Below are 22,850 nucleotides of genomic sequence, written 5' to 3'. Positions count from 1 at the left end.
CAATTATGTGGTGTTTGAAGTTAATAATCATTACTGGGTAATTACGGAACACTTGCCAAGAAACATGGAAGGTTTGTTCTCTCACTTGTTCAAGCAGATGCAAACAGAAAATAATCATTATGAGGTAATTGGATGCATCTCAAGAGACGGGCTACATCCTAAAAATCTTGTAATCTTTGGTAATTTAAAATTTCTGAGACATCATTTTGCTCAAAGCTTTTCCAATCCATTCCATGCTTACGAAACATTACATGAGTCTGATTACCATCATAACCAGGAGGTGGGTAGAGTAGCCCAAAACTTTACTCAAGTAAAAGTACTAATACTTTTGAAAAATAATTACTAAACAGAAGCAAAACTAATAATGTTAATAATAACTCAAGTAGGAGTAAAAAGGTATCCTACTAAAAAAACTCAAGTAGCGAGTTACTAGATAATATTATTCTAATTATTATTAACACCTTGCATTGTATGGGTCATTTGACTATATTGGCAACAAAACCTATGTAAAGCCTTTGGAATTACCAGCATTTATATATAAATTTGTCTAAAAATCTGGTTTGATCATCATCAAATCTGTTACAACTACAGATTAGTTCTTGTACATACTGAATACTTCATTCAAACATTCACAGTGTAATTTGGAAAAAGTATGTGAACCCCTATGCTAATGATGTCAATAAAAGCTAATTAAAGTCAGGAGTTGGAAAACCTGGCATCCAATTAATGAAACTAGATTGGAGGTGTGGGTTAGAGCTACTTTGATTTATAAAAAGCACTTCAAACATTTTGAGTTTGCCATTCACAAAAAGCATCTGCTGACATGGACCATGCCTCGCAAAAAAAAAAAACAATTTTAGAAGACCAATGATCAAGAATTGTTGCTTTGCATAAAGCTGGAAAGGATTACAAAGTTATCTCGTAGAGCCTAGATATTCATCTGTCCACAATTAGACAAATTGTCTATAAATGGAGATGATTTAGTACTCTGGCTTCTCTCCCTAGAAGTGCCCATCCAGCCAAGATGACTCAAAGGGCACACAGCAGAATGCACAATGAGGTAAAAAAGAAAAAAAACATGACAGCAAAAGACTTGAAGGAAGCATAGGAATTGGTTAACATTTGTGTTCATTGGAACTGGTTGGCCATAAGAGAGAGCCATTCACACCAGACATCCAAAGAAAATGGCTGAGCTGAGGCAGTTTTTTAAGCAAAAATTGTCCAAAATTCCTTATGAACGTTGTGCAGGTTTAATCCGCAGCTACCAAAAACGATCGTTTACAGTTACTGCTGCCAAAGGAGGATTGACCAGTTTTTAAATCCAAGGGTTAACTTTTTCCACAGCACTGTGAATGTTTAATGGAATGAGTTCAATAAAGACATTAAAGATTATAATTGTTCTGCGTGTTGTTAGCTTAAGCACATTGTGTTTGTCTATACTTGTGACTTTGATGAAGATGAGATCACATTTTATGACCAATTAATGCAGAAAACCAGCTAATTCCAAAGGGTTCACATAATTTTTCTTGCCCCTGTATGTCATCCTTTATACCCTGTTACATTAAAAGTTTAAAGATTAAAGTTCTGTTATTTATTCACCCTCATGTCCTAAAAATGTCTTTCTTCCATGGAACAAAATTATTTCACGCAAGACAGAATGTCAGCCTCAGTCACCATTCACTGTCATTGCACAATTTTTTTCAAATTTTTGAAAGTGTCAGACCCTTACATCCTGCCTAACATTTTGTTTTGGGTCACACAGGTTTGGAACAATTAATCTGAGAATAAATTATGACAGAAAATGTATTTATGGGTGAACTATCACTAACAATTCTAGACAAATTTGGTCAGGTCTGACAATTAAAAGAAACGTTCCAAGTAATTGTTACAATGTCTCTATTGTATATACTGAATTATGAGCTGAAGCAAGATCATACATTATAAACACCTACGGTTGCCATTTCACAACTTCCTGCATGGATTCTTAGTTTTACCTCTCTTTACTGATTTTATGCAGTAAAAAAAATCTATTTCATTAGTTTTGTACACACAAGATAAATTGCACCTAATCTCTGTGTTTAAAAGCCTGTTCAGGCTGAATTTATATGCACTAATGTATTGCAACACTACACTAATAAAAGAAAATGTATCCTTAAAAACTGAGGTCAGTAGAGCCTGTAGTTAAAGAATCATGCTGAAACAATCACAAACAAGCCCACGTTATCATTATCACAACTTAATGCAACATGTTTTCTTAAAATGGACCTGGAATTTTTTATGCTTTATTTATTCTACCGTTTTCTCCCCAATTTGGAATATCCAATTTCCAATGCGCTCAAAGTCATCATGGTGGCGTACTGACTCACCTCAATCCGGGTGGTGCAGGACGAATCTCAGTTGCCTTCGTGTCTGAGACGTCAATCCGTGCATCTTATCACATGGCTTGCTGAGCACATTACCACGGAGATGTAGCGCGTGTGGAAGCTTCATGCTATTCTCTGCAGCATCCACGCAAAACTCACCACAAGCACCACCGAGCGCGAGAACCACATTAGTGACCATGAAGAGGTTACCCCATGTGACTCTACCCTTCCTAACAACTGGACCAATTTGGTTGCTTAGGAGACCTGGCAGGAGTCACTCAGCATACTCTGGATCTGAACTTGTGGCTCCAGGGGTGGTAGTCAACGTCAACACTTAATGAGCTACCCAGGACCCCCCGGATTTTTGTATGCTTAAACATCAGCTTGTTTTGATGTGCAATGAAGCCATCGCATAACTTTTTCTTTATCACTGTGTGGAGTGAAGTGTTTGATTGGTGTGCTTGCTGTTGCTGACTTGCTATATTCAAATGACAAAGTGCAGCTGTAAAGTTCTGGTGTTGTAAAAGTCCAATTCAAAAATCTCTCAATAAATATGCATTTATTAACCCTTTTTAAATTAAAATCAATAATGTAGCATCAAGAACATTGCCCTTTGAAACGATGTAAAAGTTAATTTTTTATTAGAAATGTACAATAGTATCCACCTTTGAACCTACTCCTAACATTTTACAAAAAGAGTTACTTAAGTAAATGTACTGGAGTAAATAATCACTTTATTTAATATAGTAACAATACATATTATTAATGTAATAATAACAACAATAATATCCACCTATGGTCGTGACTGCAGTTTATCTGAATTTTTGGGGGGCAACTACAGAATTATTGTGTCTTGACGATAAGAAGTCATTCAACTAAGAGTAGTGGTTCTCAACTGGTGGATTTCAACCCAAAAATGGGTCTCAAGTCTGTTTGGATAGGTCACAGATGGAAAGGCATTTCCCAAATCTATTCCGATTCACAAGCTCTTGATTTGATTCGGTTTCATATGCATATATTTCAGTTATAATATCTTACATATGGAAAAAATTCTCTCTCAGCTAATGCTGTTAATTATATAGGGGACCTTGTAACTAGGTACAGTATGGTAGAGTAAAATTTTAACTTAAATTATATCAGTTTCATAATTTGTTAAATGTTTGCTTTTTAAACATGTACAAATCCTTGTATTCCATCTATAAAAACGATGTCTTGAAATTGCATGTTATATTGCATATACTGTATACAGCATATTTTGTTACATGTTTATTGTTTAAATAAAACTATTTACATTGATTTGCAGAACATGTGCTGAAAACTGGTAGTCTTTTTAGGAATGCTGGCAGTTTAGTGAGTGTCTACGTGTTTTGCACACATTAACAAGAGTAGATCTTTACCGCATCCGTGCTATACTTTATTAAATTACGTGTGTGTGTGTGTGTGTGTGTATAATATATATATATATATTTTTTTTTATCAACTTATTGTAAAGAACAGAAAGGGTATTAAAACAGATATAATTCAATGGCAAATTTGCAGGTAAATTACAATACTTCAGTAGTTCATGCAAGAGTCGCAAGTTCGAATCCAGTGTGTGCTGAGTGACTCCACTCAGGTCCGGTATTGGGAATTCCAAATTGGGAGAAAAAAAAATTGGATAAATGACAAATACAGCCCAATGACAAATAAGCTATAAGACAAAATATCAAACTAACATAGCAGCAAAGACATGCACGCATGACAATTAGTTACATCACAAGGTCACATTAAGATATTTAGCTTAGTAAAGCGGAAACTTTCATTCACGTATTAAAATACTTTCAAGCAGCTACGTGGAACTCAAGTACCGGTATTTGTCCTGGGGTAGAAAATATAGAAACACATATTTCAAGCTTTGAATATCCTAGTTTGTCATTCAAAAGTAATTATTCAGAAACCTACATTGAGTTAAGAGACTCCATTCCTTTACAAACATAATATAAAAAGCTAATCACGTCTATTTTATTCATGTTTAAAAACATACGGTCAAATTTTTAACCATTATTTTACATATTCACATTTATATTTTTTATGTCCTTGTAGTAAAATATATACAAAAAGACAACCAGCTGGTATCAATTCTGCAGCTAATATGAATAACCAATGCCAAAGGTGAGCAAAATGGGATGTGCATATTTATAAGTGTGTTCTAATTAAATTCAGTTCATACAGATCTTTTGGGGCTTTTCCACTGCATGGTACAACTCACCTCGACTCTGCTTGCTTTTTTGGGGTTTTCCACTGTGGATAGTACTTGGTACTTTTTTTTTTTTTAGTACCACCTCGGTAAAAGTTCCAAGCGAGCCGAGCAGATACTAAATGTGACGTCAAAATCCTGCATATCACTGATTTGTCAGAGAGAATATTCACTACCAGCATCACTGGATTTCCAACAAGTGACATCAACCTGCTAGTTTTAAAGTTAGCAACAGCGATAGCAGTATAATTTGTTCACGCAACTTCATATTGTAAAAAAAGAAATGGCTGTGTGCAAAACCATGTTGTGTTCAATAAACGAGGTGCAGGCAGTCCACTCGTTAGCGATGTGCAAAACAAAAAAGTCTCTCAGGAAGTGTTTCAGCTGTTGGCCGCACACAGCTACCACCGGACCTACAAACAGTGTAGGGGAAAAGTAAAAAAAAAAAAACTTAAGTGACCACAGAAGCATCAAGGAAAAGTGGAAGTGGTTCGACCAAATGGACGCTATCTAAACCGGCGAGCAATGGGAGGGAGAGTGCCCTGAACTGGCATTGATCCACGACGGAGGATGGTATGCTTTGTTACGTTAACTCTATACTCTGCTTGAAAGCTTCACTTTATTTAGTTGACCAGCTACTTGAAGCTTGCTTATAAAACAACCATGCCAATTTAATTATTACACTTATGTAAAATCACCATGCAACAACTGCTTTATGCAGCACAATGAGCAAGTAGCTAACAGCTAGCGGTTGTGTTATTGTTTTGGTCAGTTTGTGTTGTGTTTAATATGATGTCACGGCAGTAGAGGCGGCACAACTATGACGATCAGCCTATAATCCCACCCACGTTGAGATGGCACTAAACTGCAGTGGAAATGCAAGCTCAAAAACATAAAACTAGTAGAGTTGAGGCGAGTCAAACATAACGTAACGTGCAGTGGAAAAGTGCCATTTAACTAGTGCACAAATCTTTAAGGCACCATATCCTACAATTTTGCAGCATTTCATTTTAGCTCAATCATATGTCAGTGTCAGTCAAGCTTTTTGCACCGAAAACATTTTAATTTGCGCATGGACATCACAACCATGAAGTATTCTGAATAAGGCATTTTTCCAGCATTATTTAAAAACATGGTTTGTGTGAACTAGGGATTGAACTTCAATAAAGTTCACAGTACATCATAAACTTATTTCAAAAGACCAAGGGAAATCCTCTTTTCCAATGTATGATACAGTTTTTAAGAGATGCTTCCGTTAAAATAAAGGCCTCTTTCTTTTTAGTTACAGCTCTGTAAATTTGTGATCATTGGTTGTCAATGAATGTATTTCAAGATCACGAAATTGAAGTGTGCGCGAATGTGTCCCACCAAATCCCCCATTCCAAAAAACATTAAAAGAGAATGTTTACATCTTTCTGCATGACTGATAAAGCACATCTACACCTCACACAATCAATAGAACACATGCATATGCAAACACGCTAAATATGTTTGGTAAAACTGCACCCCATCAGCTAGTATTTCAGTATTTATAACAAACTGACCTTGAGAACACTGCAATCCAGAGAGCATGAAGAATTTAAATCACACACTAAATGACCTAATACAGTTTCATAAACTTACACAGGTGCAGAGATGTACTGGAGAAATAAATATTTCTTTATAACAGAGCCCCCTCTAGTGGCTTTATAATTCACCACATCATCCACAACTACTCCATATTAGGTTTCATGAATTTCAAAGTGTTAATAAAATGGGAACACGAACTTGAGTAAAATAAATCTAAATACCGTAATGAACCTACAACTATTTTGTGTGAACATAAATGAGTTATGGCAAGAGGACTTGGACAGGGTTACAAAAGTAACCCCAAAACAGCACTGCTTGTTGACAAATTTATCCGCCAATTAGGATGAAATAGGAGAAAGTATTTTAACATAGAAACATTTTCTCCAGCTTTAACTTAAAGGTTCACTCAGTAATATTGGTCTTTGTGTCATCTTGGACTTACAACTAGCAGCTTTGATGCAGCATCATTTAAAATCAATAGTTTTCAGTTTCAGATGCCATTGTAGAAATTAAGTGTCCATAGTCACCCATGACTACTTTAATCAATGAGTGAAAGTGTCAAATAACAGGACAGTTACTGAGATTAAGCGAGCAGCATTCGGCTGGTCATGTGATTCTAACATGGCTGCCTCCATGTGCGGACCCTCTCCATGTAAAATGATACAGCTTTTATAAGGTTACAGTTATGACTAGATTCTTAATTTTAATGTGAGTGGTCTGGATTTCCTACATATATTGCAAAATTACAATTCGTGTCTTTAGGAGTTAACCTTTTTTTTAATGAGGAAGAAAAATTACTGAGTGCAACTTTAAATGAACATGAGGGCAAGGTTTCCACCCAACAATTTACTACAGTAGTGCACATCTTTTTTTAAACATCATAAAAATATACTCACCGAATGTTAAGTCCTGTTTTCTGGCAGATGTTCTCCCAAGCCTGCAGTTCATGCTGCAGTTTCTAAAAAAAATACATTTAACAACAGTGATCAGATAACAGATGTTCAGGTTAAAAAGGACTTCATGTGACTGTTACACTGATCACAAGATAAACACTGATCAGCCACAACATTAAAACCATCTGCCTAATATTGTGTAGGTCCCCCTCGTGCCACCAAACCAGCGCAAACCCTAATCTCAGAATAGCATTCTGAGATGATATTCTTCTCACCACAATTGTACAGAGCAGATATTTGAGTTACCGTAGACTTTGTCAGTTTGAACCAGTCTGTCCATTCTCTGTTGAGCTCTCACCTCAACAAGGCATTTCCATCCGCAGAACTGCCACTCACTGGATTTTTTGGTTTTTGCACAATTCTGGGTAAACTCTAGAGACTGTTGTGTGTGAAAATCCCAGGAGGTCAGCAGTTACAGAAATACTCAAACCAGGCATCTGGCACCAACAATCATGTCACGGTCCAAATCACTGAGATCAAATTTTTTCCTCATTCTGATTGAAAATTAGTACTTGGCTGATGTGAAAATTAACTGAACCTCCTAACCTATATCTGCATGATTTTATGCACTGCAGACACACGATTGGCGGATCGGATAATCATATGGATGCTTGGTGGTGCCATATGGGCTAGTTTGAGTATTTCTGGAACTGCTGATCTCCTGGGATTTTCACACACAACAGACTCTATAATTTACATCCAGTGAGTGGAATACCTTGTTGATGAGAGGTCAACAGAGAACGGCCAGACTGGTTCGAACTGACACAGTAACTCAGATAACCACTCTGCACAATTGTGGTGAGAAGAATAGCATCTCAGAATGCTATTCTGAGATGTGGGTTGGCGCTGTTTTGGCGGCAAGAGGGAGACCTACACAATATTAGGGGGTTACATATAATATAAGTGGTTTTAATGTTACCACCAAATTTATATCAACTAATGTAAAGTTAAAGCCAATTTTACAAATTCGTTGTCATAATGTCAACAAAAAGCAAAACGACTGTAAAAATTACAATTTAAACAATTTTATAGCTCAAAGAATACACAAGTTTTAACAGAAGTATTAACGCAAATGTTTTTATAAAAATACATGCTTCATATTTCTGCTTTTAACTCTTTCCCTGCCAGCGTTTTTAAAAAAAAGTTGCCAGCCACCGCCAGGGTTTTTGACGATTTTCGCTAAACTTTAATGGCCCGCAGAATATTTTCTTCCATGAATATATGAAGATGCTATATATCACAATAAAGATCTGAGCCTCTGCTTTTAGGCAAAAAACGATTTTATTTTATCTTCATTTGTTCTTTTTTTATTGCGACTTGAACAGAGGTCGGTTTTGTCAAAAAACAACATTTCAGACAAAAAGCTGATAAAAAGGCATGTTTATGTCTGATATTTTGAGCTTCTCAATACTCCACTTCTTCATGTTTGAGACGATCGCAGTCTGTTTCTTTGATCAAAGAGTTGCGTACTCTTTCAAAACATGCGCAGGGGTCTTCCTTACCGTATAACACCTAAAACACGGAAACCCGGAAAATTCCGTGTTTGGCGGGGAAGCGTTTTTTCATAAAACACGGAAAATTCCGTGTTTGGCGGGGAAAGAGTTAAACTCTCCAAAAATTGTCCCCATTCACTTCCATTGAAAATGCCTCACTGCAACCTCAATTCTTGCTTTTTTTATAAAAAAAAAAGTAATATAGTCGAAAATATTTTTTGAGGTAATCAACATTACGCCACAAATGCGGTTTGCTGAGCTTAACTTGTATTGAACCTGGAGAATTTCCTGTTATGTACCTCTTTCTCCAACTCCATTTTGAGTTTCTCCTCCAACACTCTCTCCATTCTCTCCAGCTTCCTCCTCAACCCCTCCGTCTCCTCTTTCAGCAGACTGTTGTTCTCTTTCGTCTCTCTGAATGGCATAAGAACAAATGGAAGAGGATAAGATAAATGACACAAAAAATTATGGTGTAGTTATGGTTATTATTATTATGATCACCATAGAAATTAGTTGAAAATGACCATGATGTTTATATTTGTGTATACCTCAAATAACAGTTTTCCTCTCGTAGACGTTTCACCTCTCGCTCTAGCTCGGGCAGTCTGGCCACTTCAGATTTCATGTTCTTCACAATCAGAGAGTCTTGCTCCTGAAGAACCAATTGCCTTTCCAACTCCTGCCGAAGGACAAAAATTAAATCCCACAGATGACGCAAGACACAAATAAAGGGCAAAACAGGGCTAGGGCTCATAAATAAGGATGGCCCAATGGCCATGGGACAGTGCGAGAGAGTTTTCAGCCAGTTGATCGAAATGCCACATCCCAGTAGTTTCTTGTCAGAATTTTTCATTTGCTGCCCATGTACATGTGGTTTTATGCCTTGCAAACCTTAAAAAAAATGTTTGAGTGATGTTTTGATTGTTGCTATGAATTCTGACAATGAATAAATGTGTCAGGAAGTTACATTATCTAGCTGCCTGACAAAGATGTTTTTGCCAAAATTGTGTAAATGTTTTTAGCTAGTATTGCAAATTAAAACCGAATACATTATTTTAAATAAATAGCTTTTATATTTTTATATAAAAAATATTATTTATATATTATGGGTTCAATACAAGCTCAATCGACAGCATGTGTGGCATAATATTTATTACCACAAAAATGTATTTTGACTTGGCCCTCCTTTTCTTTAAAAAAAGCAAAAATCTGGGTTCCAGTGAATGTGGCAAATCCATAAACATTAAAATACTCAGTTTAAAAAATATAGCCACAAAACGTAAACAATATGTGTGTTAACATGATTTTAGTGTGATAAAATCACTTAACTGTTTCAGTGTAAAGTTATAGCCAATTTTACAACCATTGCCAAGATGATGTAATGTCAACAACCCTAAAACGACTATAAAAATGACGATTTAAGCAACTTAAATAAAACCGCTCAAATAATACACACAAGTTTTAACAGAAGAATTAATGCAAGTGCTTTTATAAAACTTTAAGCCTCATCTGTCTGCTTTGAAACCCTCCAAAAATGGGCCCCATTCACTTCCATTGTAATATTCCACACTGTAACATTGATTTTTGCTTTTTATAAAGGAGGGATGAGAGGGAATATTTTTTTTTTTGTGGTAAATCAACATTATGCCACAAATGCTGTCAGTTGAGCTTAACTTGTATTGAACTCAGAATATTCCTTTAACATGAATTAAAAATATACAAATATTCTTTGTGGTGGGGGGCAGTAATAATTATGGCAGGACAAGTTAAAATCTTAACTACAGGACTGACCAAGCCAGCAGAAAAAGATCCTTATTGTTGAGCCCTGCAAAATTATATGGGAACATTGGAAACACTACTGCAAACCATCCAAGGCTCTGAAGTAGGCCTGTTGCGATTATTAAATAACCATCTTATCGCGGTTATTTGCTCCAACCACGGTTATTGTGCACTTAAAATTCCAATCACATTTCAATGCCCAAATAAGGGAATTTTAAATAAATATATAAATGCCATCAAGGGCGTGTTTGCACAGTCTCCTATGGAATAAAAGATATAGAAGCCTTATCGAAGTCAAATGAAGCCCACACACCAAACTAACAAGAAACTATACTTCTAACCCAGGTAAAGAGCTGTAGATCCAACCACACAACATTGCCCTAAAACAGACAATTAATCATCATAATTGCAATTATTTATTTGACAGCCAAATTTCATAATCATGACAGCCCTAGTCTGAAGAGTGAAAATAAATTACATTTGCATGAGAATGGATGTCATTTAGGAGAAAGCAATGTTATCAGTTATCCAAAACATTGAACAAATTAGGACAGAACCGAAACAGAAATACCTTAATTTTGAGTTCACTATCAGTGTTGGTGGACTGAGATGACTGCAAACTCTGGTACCTCTGACTGATGTCCTGAAATTTCCTTCAAGTGACAAATGAAAAACACCAAGTATATTTATTGTCTTTGTTTTCATTTAAAGAAATATTTTACCCAAAATCTTAAGTGCATGAAGGGGGAAAAATAAATGTAAAAAAAAGTCTCCTTTTGTGTTCTGTATTAGAAAGAGTCATATGAGTTTGGAACAACATGAGGGTGAGTAAATTATGACCGAATTGTAATATTTTGGATGAACTATTCCTATAAGAAAGAGTAAGAGAATAAATGTGTGTTGATGTACACGTGTTCGTACTTGCGTTGAACCTCCAGTTGTTCCTGCAGGGCCTGGATCTCCAGATTTTGGGTGGAGAATTTGGACTCCTGTATCTGGATCTGTTGATTGAGCCTTCGTGTCTCATCTTTCAACTCACTGATCATCTACAAAACAAGAAGACAACTTTAAATAAAGACATCATGAAATTGAATTGGAACTTTGTGGCTTTGTGTCTTAACTCTGAGGCCACCTATATGCGAGTGTTTTCCTACAGGTTGACACAATTTTAGCAGATACAGTATACACTAAAAATACAATTTATTTAAATGTACTTCTCCAGGAAAAAAGGAACAAATACACTTATGACTCATCTTATACACTGAGGCTCTCCAATTGAATGCGCTTTGGAATGAGAATGTATCCTCCCCCTAAATAATAAATACCACCTGCCACTGAAAAGCAACTGGCAAATCATAGTTTTGCCTGCTGTGATATAAACTAAAGATTTTCCCCACCACCTAATGTTCTGTTTTAACAGGAAAGAAAATTGTAATAATAATTTCATGTGATCTTTAATAATACTTTAGTTTTCTGCTCTCTACAAATACTCATGAACACACACACACACACACACACAAACAAACAAACACAGACCTGTTCTGCCTCTGTAAGTTTTCTGTCTTTTTCGTTTGCTTTCTTGTGGAGCTCCTCTAGGTTACGCTTTAAAGCCTTGTTGTTTTCCACTTGTTCATTAAGGACTTGATTTGCTTTCTCTTCTCTTTCTTCCAGACGTCTGATCTTTATCATTAAGTCCCGGCTACGGTCAATTTCTCTCTGAAATGTAATCAGACAGACACACAAATCAGATTAGCTTTTCACAGCAGAAAATGCCCAGTCTAGTCTTAAGACCCATTCACACCACCAGCGACAGAGAGCGACAAAGAGACACAATCTCATAAAAAAATTTTTTAAAGCAGAGTGACTTCTGGCTTCATGAGCGACAGTGACCACTGATGACAAGATGCGGGCGTGGCAAGTGATGTGACAAAGTTGAGAGAAGTTTAAATTTATGGAAATGACGAGTAACATTCGGAAGCTACCAACAATGGGTGAGAAAGCAGCGAAGCTCACGTCATCCATCTCCTGTAAAATACTGGTGACGAATACAGGCAAGACAGATGAGAAGTTATAATGTTGAGGGACTTCACGGTTCAGTATCTTTTGTCTGTAACAACATGCATGTATATAATAAACAACAATGCGTGGAAAATCGTATCTGAAACTGTCGGCAGTATGATTCATATTTTGAAATTTAATTTGTCTTGTTAACCCTATAAGAACTGAAGGCATTATAAAAAAATTCCCATTTCAGTGGCATGCCCAAAATTAAGGCGTAAAACTCTACAAAAAAAAATACAATTAAAAAAATAGGTTCAAGTGTTTAGTATCATTTTAAAGAAAACCTTTCAATTTTTAATGATATTCTTGATAAATTCTCAAAACAAAACGAGCCAAAAAAGTAACTTCCTAACTCTTTCTTTCTTATCTGACATTATGTATCACAGGATGCAAATAAGGTAGCTCCAAAAAAATAGCTTTTGTTTTGTTCCCAGTCAATTAACCTGTAACTGAGTAAAGTTGATAGGACAAAGCAATAAATAGTTATAGCATTACAAAAATCATTTACAGGTGAAACTCGAAAAATTTGAATATCGTGCAAAAGTTCATTAATTTCAGTAATTCAACTTAAAAGGTGAAACTAATATATTATATAGACTCATTACAAGCAAAGTAAGATATTTCAAGCCTTTATTTGATATAATTTTGATGATTATGGCTTACAGCTTATGAAAACCCCAAATTCAGAATCTCAGAAAATGTGAATATTGTGAAAAGGTTCAGTATTGTAGGCTCAAAGTGTCACACTCTAATCAGCTAATTAATCCAAAACACCTGCAAAGGGTTCCTGAGCCATTAAATGGTCTCTCAGTCTGGTTCAGTTGAATTCACAATCATGGGGAAGACTGCTGACCTGACAGTTGTGCAGAAAACCATCAATGACACCTTCCACAAGGAGGGAAAGCCTCAAAAGGTAATTGCAAAAGAAGTTGGATGTTCTCAAAGTGCTGTATCAAAGCACATTAACAGAAAGTTAAGTGGAAGGGAAAAGTGTGGAAGAAAAAGGTGCACAAGCAGCAGGGATGACCGTAGCCTGGAGAGGATTGTCAGGAAAAGGCCATTCAAATGTTTTGGGGAGCTTCACAAGGAGTGGACTGAGGCTGGAGTTACTGCATCAAGAGCCACCACACACAGACGGGTCCTGGACATGGGCTTCAAATGTCAAACGTCTTACCTGGGCTAAAGAAAAAAAGAACTGGTCTGTTGCTCAGTGGTCCAAAGTCCTCTTTTCTGATGAGAGCAAATTTTGCATCTCATTTGGAAACCAAGGTCCCAGAGTCTGGAGGAAGAATGGAGAGGCACACAATCCAAGATGCTTGAAGTCCAGTGTGAAGTTTCCACAGTCTGTGTTGGTTTGGGGGGCCATGTCATCGGCTGGTGTTGGTCCACTGTGCTTTATTAAGTCCAGAGTCAACGCAGCCGTCTACCGGGACATTTTAGAGCACTTCATGCTTCCTTCAGCAGACAAGCTTTATGGAGATGCTGACTTCATTTTCCAGCAGGACTTGGCACCTGCCCACACTGCCAAAAGTACCAAAACCTGGTTCAATGACCATGGTATTACTGTGCTTGATTGGCCAGCAAACTCGCCTGACCTGAACCCCATAGAGAATCTATGGGGCATTGCTAAGAGAAAGATGAGAGACATGAGACCAAACAATGCAGAAGAGCTGAAGGCCGCTATTGAAGCATCTTGGTCTTCCATAACACCTCAGCAGTGCCACAGGCTGATAGCATCCATGTCACGCCGCATTGAGGCAGTAATTAATGCAAAAGGGGCCCAAACCAAGTACTGAGTACATATGCATGATTATACTTTTCAGAGGGCCGACATTTCTGTATTTAAAATCCTTTTTTTTTATTGATTTCATGTAATATTCTAATTTTCTGAGATTCTGAATTTGGGGTTTTCATAAGCTGTAAGCCATAATCATCAAAATTATATCAAATAAAGGCTTGAAATATCTTACTTTGCTTGTAATGAGTCTATATAATATATTAGTTTCACCTTTTAAGTTGAATTAATGAACTTTTGAAAGATAATCTAATTTTTCGAGTTTCACCTGTATTTTAGTGTCCAAAAGCCTCTCCAAACAAATAAAACAATAATTGTACATAAGAACTAATTGCACATACAAATACAACAATAGGGAAAAAACTAAAGGTAAGCTCTCCCTCCAAAGCATGCTGGCAAGAGTAACAATATATCATTCAGTTCAATTCTGTGTCATTTGAGCCATTACTGAATCTGTGTCATGTCCATAGCGCCATCTCCTGGTGCCCTTATGTAATTAGAGTGAATGATCCTCTCTGCCCATATTTGGATGGAAGTAAATGCACGCCTCTCCTCAAAAAAATGGAAAGAGCCCTTGCTTTTCATAACTGTCCTAGCTTTTCATAACTGTCCTATCAATCACTCACCTGTAAGTCTCTGGAGCTGCTGTTTGCCTCTTTCTCCAGCTCTATTCGGGCACGTTTGTGACTGAGCTCCATCTGCTGTTTCTCTTGAGTGAGTTGCAGCAGGCTGGTATGGGATCGGATCCGCTCAGCTGCCTCCTCCATCTACCAGCACAACAACAGCATGTAATTCAATCTCAGTAATCTGCTCTACACATAACAGGTTATAAAGAGATGGCTGTTATTTTTATGAAACAGTAACTGGAAGCTCTCATTTCAAATACTTCCATAAAAAAATGGCTAAATTGAAAGAACTATATTGTGACTTGCCTCCACTCTTTTAGTATAGAGTTTCTGAAGGTCACTTCTGCCATAGGCTGGCTCAGCCTCCAGTAAAGAACGCTCTGGACAAGAAATTAAACTCTTGAACGACTTTAGCGTTGAGAAGATCGTGGTATCGTCCTCCATATCGTCCATACTGGCAAAGTCTTGATATGCTCCTCTGCTCTGCAAGAATTTAAAGAGTGTAAAATGTTCACAAAAAAATTATATTTATATTGTGTATAAAATATTTAAAAAAAATATATAAATTCAAAGATTTTATTTTGAATATCTTCTGCAACGCTTTATTATTTAATTTTTTCCTGCAATTTTCTCACAGTCCAAACCAAAACGAAAGACTTCCTGACAAAATAATATGCTAAGTTCGGGGGTGTTTTTATTTAATGTTTTCTTCAACATGCAAGACTGTCTTTTATTTCTCTTTTTATATATTTTGGATTCCAGTTTGGTAAAAGATAATGTTCATAGTATATAAATGAATTAATTTATTCTATTAGTTACTGCAATTAACATCTACATATCTTCAGTCCCCTTTTGAGACGTGGTTACTGTCAAAGGGCTTCAAAAATTTAGCATAAAACAACAAGCAATGGTACGTCTTGGGAATATATGTGCCAGCTATAAAGACCTAAAGTTTACTGTGTTTATACATTCATTTAATGATGCCATTAATCTTAAATATCAATTGGTTTAAATGAACCATGTATGTAAACACATGGTAAATTTGAGTGCATTGAGGGTTGTGTGAAACAAACATGATGCTGCCAAACTTGAAATCATTTTCGGGCATTATAGGTACATTTTCTTTCAAAAATGCTGTCTTGGTAGGCAGCTCATTAGGTTTTGTGACGAAGTCTTCTTTTGTGGCAGTACCATGGTAGAGTGACGGAATTAGATGGTAAAACTACGATACTTATATATATATATATATAATTATACACACACACCATAATTGTGTACCGTGTTATTTACACGTCAATTAATATGTCGAAAACACATGGTACTGTCATTGTAACAAGTTCTCAAATCATTTTTTTTTTTAAATAACTTCAGTACATCGTTCATTTTACAACGTAACTTACATTAAGAGTAGAATTAAATTGTTATTAAATTGTTATTTTTTATGATATATATTATTATAGTATTTATAAAGTTATCCCACACATGCTAGTTTTAAGCTAGCAACCGCTCAGCTAACTTAACCTCAAAACGCCGTTCAATCTAACAAAACGCCGATACAAGCAAAGAAATAAAAGATAATAAAAATATTCACTACAATACGTGTATTTCTTGCAAAACAATTTAAAGGTGAGGGAAACTACCCGACTTCTTCCAGCTCTCTTGGCGCTTGAGCGTCTCCGGTTTGAACTGTTCTTTCTGGTGTATGAAGACATGAGCGATGCTGCGTTCAGTAACACAATAGCGCCATCTGCTCATTGGGAGGAAGTGATGGGATTTAAAAAACAAAATCAGAATCAGATTTATTTATTATTAATAATATTAATACTATTGAGCTCGCTTTATTTGAAAGTATAAATGTGCTTAAATCGGAATTTGTCACACTAACAAAAAATTACCTTACAATTACAATGTTTTGAGGAGATGTGTCGTGGCAATACCATGTTTTTTTTTTTACACATTAGGGAGTTTGGGGCATAGATTGGTTATTAGATATGCGATTTCGTATACATATATATAGAGAGAGAGAGAGAGAGAGAGAGAGAGAGAGAGAGAGAGAGAGAGAGAGAGAGATGAGATGAGATGGATGGATGGATGGATAGAAATAACATTTTAAAATAAAAGATAATGAAAAATACAATTTAAGAAAAAATTATATTTATCTTGGTTAAGGTAAGTACCACAATCTTTACAATTTATTTGATAACATCAGCCCTTCAACTACCAAGGGAAAGCTGCGACCCTTGAGCGCATAAAGCACTTACTCGTAGTACTCTACGTCTCATTGCGTTATTTACTAAGCAAAAAGTACTCACAATAGTGTACGTATACTAAAAACATTCTAAAACTGGGTAAAAAGCGTCGTTTTGGAGGTGGCAATTTATGGCCCTATTGACGTTCCACATTCTATAGTTCACTGACGTACAGCTCACGTGCTTCATTACGCTTCCTACAACACGGAAGATGTGACGTTGCACTTAGTGACAGCACTGTTGGTTGAATTGATGAATTGAAACTCACATGCTGAACAGACTTTGCTGGACTTCACAAGGATCGGACATTAAGTTACCTGGATTGTAATTATTATGATGGCCAATTCAACCGTGGACACGACGACGCTTTGCCTGTTTGATGTGGACGGGACTTTAACAGAAGCTCGGCAGGTGAGTGAATCTAGGCGGAATCTGAACTATTAAATCTTTCTATATGTTTTCAAATCGCATGTGAGATATAATCGCATATAAATTTGAGCGACGATGATCATTTATTGATCATTTGGTTTATCGATTAAATGTCAATTCCCTTTAAATAATGAAAGTGAGATTGAATGACAGAAGTAGGCCTAAATGAATGAAACTGATTCTATGCTAAACAATCAAAACATCACTGTCAGCATAATAGGAAGAGATTTCAGTACGATCAGGTGGTTTCTGTAAATTCTGGCTTTAAAAAAAAGTGCAGTATGAATGGCGGTAAAATACAATTATTTGAACTTCCTTCTTTACACATCTTAAATGACAGTAGTGATGAATGATCTCTATTAAAGCTAAAGTTAACGTCTATTTTTAGTCTCCAAGTGGGGTAAAGTTAGGTGTTACATGTAAACATTGAAAGTCAAATATAGTTCTAAGCTGACCTTTAAAACATATTTCTGTCCATAACATGACCAATTGGGTTTGTGGTAGGAATGATATCTAGTATAAACATTTTAAATAGATTTTTAACAGTTATATACAACTTTTTATTTTCAAATGCAAATTATTTGAAACAAGCAACCTTCTAGGTAACACTTCTGTACAATTTGAAAATATTATTATGACATTTATTAACTGCATTTATTATTTATTATTTGTTTGTGAATTTTGTAAGGAAATTGTCACATCTCATGGAAAGGTGTGTCGGACCGCAGGTAATGATGGACATGAGTAACGGGCCCTCACTGGATGGGGCCCACAGAAAGGCATCATTGATATTCTATTATTATAATTTGTTATGTATATAGTAATAACATGCTATTGTTTGGAATAAAACATCACAAAACTCTGTTTTCCACTTGTAAAAATGGGGAGTTCCCCTATAATCTGCCTTGTCTCCTCCCATGTTAGCGACCCCCACCCTCGCTCAACAAAAGCGAAAGTGGTCTGGTCCATCAGCCAGCACGCCGTTCAAACTGAGTACACGTCATGATGTCATTTGCTTACTCTGTTAATGTTTCTACAGAACTGAACCCTAAAATTGTTCTTTGCCCAGGGCCCAAAATGTGGTGCTATGCCCCTGCTCATGGAGTTCTGGAGAAAAATAACATTTAGGCATCACAGATAAACATCAGGTGGTAAATTTGGTGAGTTCCAGGTATTAATTTTGGACGATGTTTGGACTCCCCATTTTTACAGGTGGAAAACAAAGTCTTGCAAAGTTTTATTATAATTAATAGCATGTTATATCTATACTGTATATATAACAAATGATAATATAATGGAATATCAATGATGCCTTTCTGTGGGCCCCCCTCTAGTGAGGGCCCGTTACTTAGGTCCATCATTACCCGTGGTCCGGTGCCCCTGACTCCAGTAGATGTTTTTTAGGGCATTGGTTCTCTATCTTTTTTATAGCAAGAAAATACCCCCCCATTGGCAAGACAGTATTCTAAGGCTCCTGCATTTTGGCTAAGATGTGATATGTACTCTAGCATTTTTGCTGTAATGATGACAAAACTGCATGTAAGTTTATTAAAAGAAACCAGGAAAGTCATTTTGTGAATCCAGAGGTTTCAAGAACTGTTGTCAACTAAATGTTTTTGAAGTACAATAAGAAATATAATGTAAGTTTGTGTGTTGTAAACCATTATTTAAAAGGTTTTTAGCCATTTTGTTAATTTCAATTATTATATTCTAGTATATATAATATTTTTATTTTAGCTTATACATTTTTTTAAAGTCATTTTAAGGACCCTTGGAAGTTCACTGAGGCCCACTGGTTGAGAACCACTGTCTTAGTGTGTTTTTATTTATTTCCAAAAATGTAAACTGCCTGCTGATTATTGGTATTTGATAAGAATATTTATTTTTTAAATAAAAAAGAAATATCTACAACAAATCTGTAATTAAAATTAGTTTTAGGCTATAAAAATGTAGTTTTTATTTTTTTTAGGATTATTTACACAGCAAAACATTATTATAAAACACATTCTGAAGCACAAAACAATTATGTACAATCCACATTCAGGATATAGTTGAAGCTTATGTAAATGTAAAGAAAAATATGATATAGAATGTTGTTTTTTTTTTTATTACATTGTTGAACTAGGCATAATAAAGAAAAAGAAAACAAATTTATTGGGTTTTTGGATTAAAACCTCATAGCTACTGAGATATTGCCTCTATCTCCCCTATGCAACAGATTATATTTGAAAAACTGACATTGTGTTTTTGTGTGTGTGTGTGTGTGTGTGTGTGTGTGTGTGTGTGTGTGTGTGTGTGTGTGTGTGTGTGTGTGTGTGTGTGTGTGTGTGTGTGTTTAGAAGACAACTCCTGAAATGCATCAGTTCTTGAGTGAACTGAGACAACGAGTGAGAGTGGGGGTTGTTGGCGGCTCCGATTTGGACAAAATCAAAGAGCAATTGGGCGATGATGGTGCGTATACATAAACTGATGCATAACAAATACATACATCTTAAAAATACACTTACAAATGTAAGCATAAAGCGTTCAGTGTATTTGTAAAGTGTGCATGTTACTTTAAGAAATAATACAATTTTTGTTAAATGTATTTTTTTTTTTTACAGTGATTGATAGAGTCGATTATGTGTTTGCTGAAAATGGTTTGGTAGCTTACAGATTTGGGAAGCTACACTCAGTTCAGGTAATTTTTGAGAATTTTCCTGATTTCCAGAATATAGAGACGGTTCTTCAACATTTTTCTTTTTTTACCAGAATATTCAGGCATACCTTGGAGAGGAAATTTTACAGGATTTCATCAATTTCTGCCTGAATTACCTTTCGAAGATAAAACTGCCTAAGAAGAGGTATGATTAGCACAACTGGATATGTTTAGATGGGGGGGTTGGGGTTACTCTATAGCTTGTCAAAATTGTCATTCCAAGTGTAATTTTCTATGTTTTGAATTTGAAATAAGTAATTATTTTCTGTTAAAATCAGTTTATTATCCAATTGTGGGCGTATATTATTCCTAATTCTATTTACTACAGAATTGCCAAAATATTCTCCATGCTATCACAGTACTTACAGTATTCTTACTATGTCATCTCAGGGGCACATTTATTGAATTCCGTAACGGAATGCTTAATGTCTCTCCAATTGGTCGAAGCTGTAGCCAACAGGAAAGAATCGAATTCTTTGAAGTTGATAAGGTAATCTGTTGCTTATTCATCCACTTATGCCATTGTTCTTTTTTATATATTGTTTTTACATTTTATTCCTAATTAGAAATGCCCAATTCCAACTGCTTAATAGGTCCTTGTGGTGGCACGGTTACTCACCTCACTCCGGGTAGCGAAGGACAAGTCTCAGTTGCCTCGCTTCTGAGACAGTCAATCTGTGCATCTTATCACGTGGCTTGTTGTGCATGACACCGCAGAGACCCACAGCACTGGAGGCTCATGATATTCTCCGCGACCCACGCACAACTTACCACGTGCCCCATTGAGAGCGAGAACCCCTTATCATGACCAGTTACCCCATGTGACTCTACCCTCCCTAACAACCTCCTTACCCAATTTGGTTGCTTAGGAGACCTGGCTGGAGTCGCTCAGCATAACCTGGATTCGAACTCGCGACTCCAGGAGTGGTAGTCATTTAATTATTTCACAATATGTCTTTTTCTCTTATGCAGAAGGAGAAGATCAGAGAAAAGTTTATCTCCGTTTTAAAAGAAGAATTTGCTGGGAAAGGACTGGCTTTCTCCATTGGTTAGTCATACTGTTTGTATGTAACATTTGTGTAATAATTTTTGGGCTTTGGTACATATATATATATATATATATATATAATTTTGCAATATATACAGACAAATGTTATTTTTCTCTATAGGAGGTCAGATCAGCTTCGACGTGTTTCCGGAGGGCTGGGATAAGCGGTACTCTCTGGGAATTGTGGAGGAAGACTCATACAAGACCATCCATTTCTTTGGAGACAAAACAATGCCTGTGAGTCAAAGGACACTAATATGTCCAGGACCCATTTAGAAACAGTATTTTGTACATACAGACAAGGCCTTTGGAAGATCCAGAAGTTAAATTTCTTAAAGGTAGATGCCATGATCTGTTTGAATTAATGTTGGCCAGTTTTGTTTATTTTTCTCATTGTTTTTCGAACAGGGAGGAAACGATTATGAAATCTTTGTAGACCACAGAACGATTGGGCACATGGTTAAATCACCCGAGGACACACTGAGGATCTGCAAGGAGCTCTTCTTTAGTTAAAAGACTCTAATCATGACCTCCGCTCTCCAGACTACAATATCTGTGAACGAAGAACGTTTTACTTGGCATACCCAAGCCAATATATTTACTGTATTTAAATGAGTGTACATCACATAACCTTCATGCTGGAGAAACCAGTATGCATGTGTTTGTGTTCAGAGTATATGGGACCAGGTACATTATGTGCAGGTTTAAGAACTGATTGGTGCTAGTATCATTATGTCTGATTTTATATCATAGCCTTAAATCAACTAAAAATTATTTTTATGCTTCTCTTTTCCGTTAAGGTCTCTTGCCATAAACAAAAGAAAGATCACTTAACAAGACGACATGAGCTTTGTGGAACATTATGAACAAATTCTTGTTTTGACTAGGGGATTCATCTTTTTTATCTTTACATTTACTTTTAGAAAGAGTGACGGGTGGGGTTGATGACAAGTGTGGGTTAGATTTTATAACTAAAATCAAAGTCAAACGTGCCACGTTTTAGGTCTAGTTTTGTTTAGAGTATAATAGAATACACTAGGTCAAAGGAATTTTGCAAGGACTACTAGTCACATCTGCTTTGCAATCAAGCTAATCATATACTTATATGCCTAAAATAACAAGGAACATTGCTTGGTTTGCAATTTATCAATCTCACTTGAGTTGCTTAACTGCCCTAACAATGCGCTGTGACAAATAAATTGTCCAACCTGCAATTGAAAATTCTGCGTGAAAGTTCTACAATCAGAACATATATAATATACAGCGTGATGTTGGACCAATGAGATTTAAATGTGGGCGGGGCTAACTGACACTACATTAGGCAACCAATAAAATGTTGCTGTATGTCATCATGCCTGTTTAGGAAAAAGAAATGTTACTGTCCGTATACTGAAACAAAAAGGTGTAAAAATTGTTCAAGTTATAATATTGAGTAAACGAGTTTTTTTTTAAAAATGTATTAGTAACAAAAATAAATAAATAAATAAATGCAATTCTCAATTTCCCTCATTCTGCTGGAAGTCATTGATAACCTACTTACATTTTATTTCA

General features: G+C 36.0%; 2 protein-coding genes across 4 annotated transcripts in view; one reads left to right on the top strand and one right to left on the bottom strand.

The window, feature by feature from the left end:
* mad1l1 (mitotic arrest deficient 1 like 1) overlaps positions 1 to 16,616 on the bottom strand; it is a 94,892-nt gene extending 78,276 nt beyond the window's left edge. Inside the window, exons 1-9 of the mRNA XM_052127041.1 lie at positions 16,516 to 16,616; positions 15,182 to 15,358; positions 14,876 to 15,016; positions 11,930 to 12,109; positions 11,315 to 11,439; positions 10,965 to 11,046; positions 9,163 to 9,293; positions 8,914 to 9,028; positions 7,065 to 7,126 (exon numbers count right to left, since the gene is read on the bottom strand). Of these exons, the coding sequence (XP_051983001.1) occupies positions 7,065 to 7,126; positions 8,914 to 9,028; positions 9,163 to 9,293; positions 10,965 to 11,046; positions 11,315 to 11,439; positions 11,930 to 12,109; positions 14,876 to 15,016; positions 15,182 to 15,358; positions 16,516 to 16,587 (1,085 nt within the window). The 5' untranslated portion in view covers positions 16,588 to 16,616. The remainder of the gene's footprint in view (positions 1 to 7,064; positions 7,127 to 8,913; positions 9,029 to 9,162; positions 9,294 to 10,964; positions 11,047 to 11,314; positions 11,440 to 11,929; positions 12,110 to 14,875; positions 15,017 to 15,181; positions 15,359 to 16,515) is intronic.
* Positions 16,617 to 17,335: 719 nt separating this feature from the next.
* On the top strand, positions 17,336 to 22,850 carry pmm2 (phosphomannomutase 2). 3 transcript variants are annotated; one of them, XM_052127190.1, is made up of 9 exons: positions 17,401 to 17,535; positions 18,623 to 18,713; positions 19,893 to 20,004; positions 20,157 to 20,233; positions 20,305 to 20,396; positions 20,642 to 20,741; positions 21,224 to 21,299; positions 21,421 to 21,536; positions 21,708 to 22,850. In XM_052127190.1, exons 3-9 carry the CDS (start codon positions 19,908 to 19,910, stop codon positions 21,810 to 21,812), a joined length of 663 nt encoding a protein of 220 aa, XP_051983150.1. In that variant the 5' UTR covers positions 17,401 to 17,535; positions 18,623 to 18,713; positions 19,893 to 19,907; the 3' UTR covers positions 21,813 to 22,850. The 3 variants fall into 3 exon arrangements, with proteins under 3 accessions (XP_051983149.1, XP_051983148.1, XP_051983150.1); XM_052127189.1 differs by lacking the exon at positions 18,623 to 18,713 and having other exon boundaries at positions 17,336 to 17,535; positions 19,896 to 20,004; XM_052127188.1 differs by lacking the exon at positions 18,623 to 18,713 and having other exon boundaries at positions 17,336 to 17,535.

Source organism: Xyrauchen texanus, chromosome 5 (genome assembly GCF_025860055.1).
Source record: "Xyrauchen texanus isolate HMW12.3.18 chromosome 5, RBS_HiC_50CHRs, whole genome shotgun sequence".
NCBI classification, from domain to species: Eukaryota; Metazoa; Chordata; class Actinopteri; order Cypriniformes; family Catostomidae; genus Xyrauchen; species Xyrauchen texanus.
This window is presented reverse-complemented; position numbering and strand designations above follow the sequence as displayed.

Coding starts and splice junctions, on each gene's coding strand:
- pmm2 (XM_052127188.1), top strand. CDS start 17,458: ATGATGGCCAATTCAACCGTGGACACGACGACGCTTTGCCTGTTTGAT. Junction 17,536..19,892: donor CTTTAACAGAAGCTCGGCAG/GTGAGTGAATCT, acceptor GTGTGTGTTTAG/AAGACAACTCCTGAAATGCA. Junction 20,742..21,223: donor AATTCTTTGAAGTTGATAAG/GTAATCTGTTGC, acceptor TCTCTTATGCAG/AAGGAGAAGATCAGAGAAAA.